At 52.2% G+C, this 6,608-nt stretch overlaps 1 protein-coding gene across 3 annotated transcripts in view; it reads left to right on the forward strand.

The window, feature by feature from the left end:
* LOC138808189 (limbin-like) overlaps positions 1–4,465 on the forward strand; it is a 54,976-nt gene extending 50,511 nt beyond the window's left edge. For all 3 annotated transcript variants that reach the window (XM_069994156.1, XM_069994157.1, XM_069994154.1), the window contains exons 19-22: positions 376–463; positions 918–1,099; positions 2,158–2,259; positions 3,828–4,465. In XM_069994156.1, coding sequence (XP_069850257.1) covers positions 376–463; positions 918–1,099; positions 2,158–2,259; positions 3,828–4,104 — 649 coding nt within the window. In that variant the 3' untranslated portion in view covers positions 4,105–4,465. The remainder of the gene's footprint in view (positions 1–375; positions 464–917; positions 1,100–2,157; positions 2,260–3,827) is intronic.
* Positions 4,466–6,608: the final 2,143 nt, after the last annotated feature.

Consider the following 6,608-nt stretch of genomic DNA (forward strand, 5'->3'; position numbering starts at 1 on the left):
AGGTGTCTGGGAGCCTCCTGTGGAATGGCCCTGTTGGTGTTGGTCTGGTGCTCAGAACAGGGCCCTCCGTGGACAGTGCTCTGCACCGGGGACAAGTGGCCCCAGGTGTTGGTCTTGGTCCTGGCCTTGAGGATGAAGGCAGAACTTCCACAGGGTGATAATAAGAGCAGGTTCCTTGGGTTCCACGGGGCTTCTCATCCGGCAGTCACCCTTGGCCACACCATGTGGGGCTAGGAGAGGAAAGCAAGTGTCTCAGGCCACCGTTTGTGTGTGTGTGTGTGTGTGTGTGTGTGTGTGTGTGTGTTAGACCTGTGACACTGGAGCCACGTAAACAATGAGTTGCTCGCGGGCTGGCGTGGATTTGCCTTTCTCTAGGGTAAGGGAGGAACAGCAGAACAGTGCCATCCTGGAAGACTTGCTGGAGAGCATGGAGAACGACACCTTTGCCACCCTGTGCAGCCAGGTGAGAGGATGCAGGCCCCTGCTGCGTCTGTGCCCACCTGCGGGCACTTGGGCTTCCCGGGCCCTGCAGCGTCTCCCGGGCTGTGGTGAGGGGAGACGCAGCCTGGAGGGGAGGGGAAGGTTCTGCAGACTGCGACCCTGCGGTCACCTGGCCCCACAGAGACAGCAGGAGACAGGAAGGGACTGCCCTCCAAGGACGAGCTCTTCTGCGGTGGTGACTCGGGTACCACCGAGAGCCGGGGAGGCTGGAGGGAGAGGGCGAGCTATGGGAGCCAGGGTATTAAGCAGAGGTGTCTTTTTGACAGCTCTGGGAATCAGAGCATGTTTTTTGAGCTGAGCCCATAAAATATTTATCACCCCAGGACGTGAAGCGCTAAGGATATAATAAATTTAAAAAAAAATGACCGTCTATCAAATCTAGAGGCAGATGTGAGCTCCCCGTCCCCCTCCTGTAGGAGCTGAGACTGACATCTTACCTCTTGAAGATGACCATGGTACCTGGGGCCACGCTGTGCCGGCTCCTCAGCCTGGTGCTGCCCACCGCCTCCCAGCCGCAGCTGCTGGGCCTGCTGGACTCGGCCAGCGAGAGTCACTCAGACCCCACTGTGGAGAACGAGGCCGATCTGGGCAGGAGGAGGTGAGTTCCGTGTGCCGGGGAGAGCGAAGCCAGTCTGGGCAGGAGGTGAGTGCTGTGTCATGGGACTGCCCCTGCGTAGCTCCTGTGGGGACCCCAGGGCCCTCACAGGTCGTCAGGTCCCACATCCCACTCCGCTGGCCCCACGAAGCAGGACTGGGAGGCCGAGTTTTTGTTTTTAGACTCTGATTTTGTGACCAGTTTATTTTTCAACTAGGATCTTAGGAAGAAAAGCTTCACTGGGACCTTACATACGTTCAGCATGTCCACTGGGGAAAAAAGCATGAAGGGAAAAGGAGTTCCAAACCCAGCCATGGTGTTGTTGGCATTTGGTTGCATTTCTTCCTCTGCACTGTGTTTCTCTGCTGGGTTTGTGGCTGCCTTTGTGCGTGGTGTTAGTGAGGTTGGTATATATGTGAGCGTGGTGTGTCTGTGTGCATGGTGGTGTACGTGTGCATCTGGTGTGTGTGTGTGTGTGTGTGTGTGTGTGTGTGTGCAATGAGAGAACTCCCCATCTTCCAGGGCCATTCTTGTCCCCTTGGGCCACCTTTCCTGCTGTACATGTCAGTTTAAGGATCACGCTTCTTACTCTCACTGGTACACATCACAGCTTGTGTATTTTTTGTGTGTGCTGGCACGTGGGCTTGAACTCTTCCTCATGGTGCTCTACCACTTGGCCTTGCCTTCGCTTCTGGCTTTTGGCTCATTAGTTGGAAATAAGAGACTCTGAAACCTGTGTGCCCCAGCTTGCTTTGAGCCGTAGCCCCTCAGAGCTCTGCCTCCTGCGTTCCTAGGATTATAGGTGTGAGCTGCTGGCTCCCGGCTGTAGATAGTATTCTGATGATCACAGGTCACTTCCGGTGGTCCCCGACCTGGAACAAGGGCAGAGAGCAGGACTCCCTGCCGAGCAGGGCCACGAGATACTCCATGGTGACACCCTCCAGGCTCCTGGTGGCAGCCCCTTGTCACCTGAGGGACTGGCCTGTAGGGGGTCTTAGGATGCCTAGTGACTGGAAGAGCCTATTCGTGTTTAAATCACAAGACTTTCTTCTTGCTGTCAGGAAACACCAGGAGTGGTGGCAGGATTTAGAACGCAAGCTGCGCGCAGATCTGGTGAGCAGAGGCCTGGGAAGGATGCTGTGGTCCCGCCAGAGGAAGGAGAGGTACGGAACTGGGCTGGGACCAGGTGCTTGCTGCCTGGTGGAGGGGTGGGGGGGCGGGACCATGAAGAGGAATAGATGACCCTTCCCTGAAGACCACGGACCTTTCTTCTTGGGCTTAAGGGTAAAGATAAAAGTCTGTAGCTATCAGGAGGTGATAGCATTTTAACGACTGTATTTATTTTGGCTAATAGCTGGGTTTTAATGGGATATAATTACCAAAAAGAATAATACCCTACGGCTGTTTGACTAGATAGTTCCCAAAGTCCTTTTACTTCTTGCTGCACGGAACCTTCCAGAAGGTGGGGACAGAAAACAAAAGCTTGGGGAGGCCACATTCAAAGTGCACAAGTGTAGCTGGAAATGGTGGAAATGGTCCTGAGACGAGGACCATCCAAGTTCCCCTTGGCTGCCTTGAACCTCCAGGCCTGTCTCTTCCCACCCATTTCCCTCTGATGCAGGCCTCTTTGGGCTGTGATCTTTGCTCACCCCGAGGCCAGCGGGAAGTGAGGGTCACAATGATCTTAGCTTGCTACAAACCATTGACCAATTATCTCTAGCAGAGAAGATTTAGGGGGTGAAGAAACCATCATCAGGTAAACCGATAAGGGCCACATATTTTGGAAACAGTGGCTGTCCAAGGACCATGAGCCCCGCCCCTTCGGTCATTCCTCGGTGCTAACACCAAGGAACTGAGGTTGTTGCATGGACTGGCCGTGATTAAGAGCTCTCAGCCACTGACAGCAGTGCACAACCCCATATCCAGTTCCAGATGTCGGAACACAGCTCCAAAGAAGTCAGGCCAGGCTATTGAACAAAAGAAACCAATTCCAACCCAAATAAAGGAACTTGAACTGGAGCTGTGCAACGGTAAAGCCCAGAACATGCCTGGGCCGCACTGATGGATGTGGAGGGGCACCGGGCTCACTGCAGCTGCCTGGAGACCGTGGCTGTCGGGTGGGGAGTGCCACACAGCACCGCATCCTCTTCCAGGCTCATACAAGCTCTAAGGCAGGACTTTGTGGTGGTGGCCTTGAAGCTGTTTCCGCCTGTGAGCCGGGGCCTCCAGAGGGACGCTAGGGCCAAAGCCTTGTCCTACACTGCTTGGGCCGAGAGAACACGCGTCTTTCAGTTGCGCAGGGTTCTCAGACAGTGATGGCATCCACCGCCGGGTTCATCCAGCCAGGCAGGCAAGGACAGCTGAGGGGCGGGATTCCAGCTGTCTTGTTCCAGTACATTCCCAAAGTCTGCCACACCTGTCATGGCAAACACATTTAGCTAACTTCCATGGCAGGTTTCACGAGGCTCTGGTGAGGGTAAAACTGTCATAGATTGGCAAATGCTTAAAAAGAAAATAAAAGCTCTTTCCAGTGAGGGGCGGAGGCTCTGCGACCCTGGTGTAGCTTTGCCTAGGCCCCCGGCACGGCTGACCTCACGCTAGCGGCTTGGCCACCACAGGCTGGGGAAACGCAACCTCTAATGGGCCCTGGCCAGGAAGGGCTCACTGTCAGGACACAGCAGGTGAGGATAAGCCCATCGTGTGGAACTTGATCTCCTGTTCTTGTCTTTAGCATACTGAGGAAGACGTGTCTCCCCATCAGAGAGAGGGCGGCGTTCTCTGGGAAAGGAAGCTGGCCACACCTTCCCCTGGAGCCCCTTGGGGAGCCCGCACCCATCCCCATCTCGGGGGCCGAAACCATCGATGTATTAAACACCGGTGAAAAGCTCTTCCTCTTCAGAAACCCCAAGGAACCGGACTTCTCGTTGCACATTCCCACCAGGAGGAAGAAGAACTTCTTGAACAGCAAAAAGGCCAGCAGGGCCTTGGAGCATCCCGGAGGGGTCTAAAGTGATAAAGATATGTATGTTCTCCTGAGTACCTGCGTGTGCGTGCATGTGTGTGTGTGGATGTGAATGCTGAAACTGCTTGGAATCTATGAATTGCACGTGAAGACACAGGGGCCCACACATACGCATTCCCAAGGACGCCATTACCTCTGGCCTCATGAATTCCTGGAAGCCGCTCTTCTCTGTGTCACACGGGGGTGTGTCCCACGTCACTAAGGATCTGAGGAGACCCAGCCCCCACCATGCCCCAGTGCCCTGCTCTGTGACACCAGGTCTGTGTGTGACATGTGTGTTACACATGGTTTTTACAAAGGGAACTTTAAAAATAAATGTATATTGCACATAGCTCTTCATAATGGAACTCACCCTCTCTGTCTGTGGACGTCATTTGTGGTGCGTTACTTCTGTGTTTTCTCTTCCCGTTGTGATGTCTGAGAGGTTCTCCTGTCACCAGGTACCAGAAGAGCTGTGCTCGCACTAAGCAAGTCACCTGACCTTTCTAAGGCCTCATTTTTTGGTTTTGTTTTTTTCTAGCAACAAAATGGTGATGAGAATCCTTGGTAAGATGCAATTCAATTGCACAACTGTAAAGTGGTTGGTGGTGTCGCCTTGCAGGTCTCTGTCCTACTGTACTCATGTTGGTGACCTTCCTGGTGATTTCCTACTTTATAAAGTCTCGCTACAGTTGTGCACAGTTGAAGCCAATTGTACACGAGATTTCAAAAAAAATAGCTCAAAATTGTCAGCTATAGGCTGAAGAGCCTGGAACAATGGGAGGTGACTGAGCTGTTCAAAACCTGGGACTGGAACCTAAGAATAGCTCCTTTTGTTGGGGAAGATTACCTACTGTCTTTTATAAACCCATCGCACACACACATCCATGCACAAACACATATGCATGTATGTGCACACATACACACACACCACCACAGTGTGTTGGGAATGCCTGTATCTTTAGAGTAGATCAAGGTAGCTCCTGCCTCTACCACTTTTGAGCAAGTCATTCCCTCCCCCCTCCCCTTGACGGCAGTCTCTTCCTCTGTAAATCATGTATTCTAGTACATTCTTTAGGCAGCGATGATGTGAAGAGTGAAAATAATGAGTGTGATACAGGTTGGGTAAAATGTGGGTATGCAATCAATGAAGCTTATTTGATGAGATTTTTTTATACCCACAAAGTTGGGTGAGGCTGTTTTCTTGCATCTCGGTGGACCTCTGGGGTGCAGGTGCTTTGCAGGGAGGGCTGACCCAGGCATTGTATTTAGTGTTATTGTACCCAAACTCATGGAGCTGTTTAACCCCTAAGTCAAATTCTTGAGAAGGTAGAGAAGTCACGTCCTGAGAAGGTGGACACCTTTGAGAGGTGGCTAGGATCAGATGTAGTTGTTGGGGTGGGGTACATGTGACTCAGTTCTGGTGGATGGTATCCAAAGAGGAGGGGCTGCTGGGGCCACCCACCAGCTGTCTCCTACCACGTGCTGCTCTGCAGCACCTCGGGCCAGTACCAGCAAGGCCACTACGAGCCTCCAGAATCAGGAGCAAAATAACCTCTTCTCTTTACAGATGAGCCTGCCTCGTGCATTTTGTTAATGAAAAAATGAACTAGCATACATGGTAGCCAGTATACAATAGGTTAGCTCCAGGAAGAAGCTGGACTAAGGACTGGAGCTCAAGTCTGGGCTCCATTACTCATGAGCAGCTGAAGAAAGCCTCTTCAGGGAGCAACTGCCTTTGTACTCAGTCTTTTGAAAGTTCTTGCTAGTTCTGTAGATATAGCAATAATTAAAACAAGGAACTGTGACATGGACAGGACAAACAACAGGGAAATCTTGCTATGGGAACCGGGGAATGAGGGTGAATGTGGCAGGGGTACTTGAGAACAGTTGCATGCTTAGGACTCCCAGATATTTACTTGTCTCTAGGCTAGAGTTCCTGGGTCTCACAGTACAAAACAGGAGCCTCAGCCCTGAATACCGCAGCTTCCTCTGTACATCCCACCCTGACGTAATTTCCCCCTCCTGAGTGACACTCACAAGGTCGTAGGCAGCTCTATTTCTCGGCTCCCAACCCAGTGTCCAAACCCTTCCGATTGTTCCCTGGAATCGGCCTCCATATCTGAGCCTCTCTTGCCTTCTCCCATGTCAGCCAAATCATGGTGTCTCCTTTAAGGGCACAGCAACCTGCTGTCCCTGGGCCGGCCCTACCCCAGCCAGCCATGTGATAGTCCTCTTCCATCTGCTCCTGCTAAAAGATCCCCAGATGTCTTGTTCATCACCAGACCTCTCGTCATGATCCCCAGGCCTCCATGCGGAACCACCAGGGGTGGGTACAAGGAGGTATAACTGGATGTGTTTTGAGGTCTGCCATGGTTTGGTTTCCCAGGTGGCCACCTAGGCTCAACAAACCAGTCTAGTGATTTGAATTTAGCTTGTTCTTATTCTTCTAAGAGCTTGAGGTGAATCATTGGTCTATTTGTTTGGAACTCATGCTTTAATTTCAGCTCT

Source organism: Dipodomys merriami, unplaced genomic scaffold, assembly GCF_024711535.1.
Source record: "Dipodomys merriami isolate MVZ:Mamm:240054 unplaced genomic scaffold, mDipMer1.0.p SCAF_446, whole genome shotgun sequence".
Lineage (NCBI taxonomy): Eukaryota > Metazoa > Chordata > Mammalia > Rodentia > Heteromyidae > Dipodomys > Dipodomys merriami.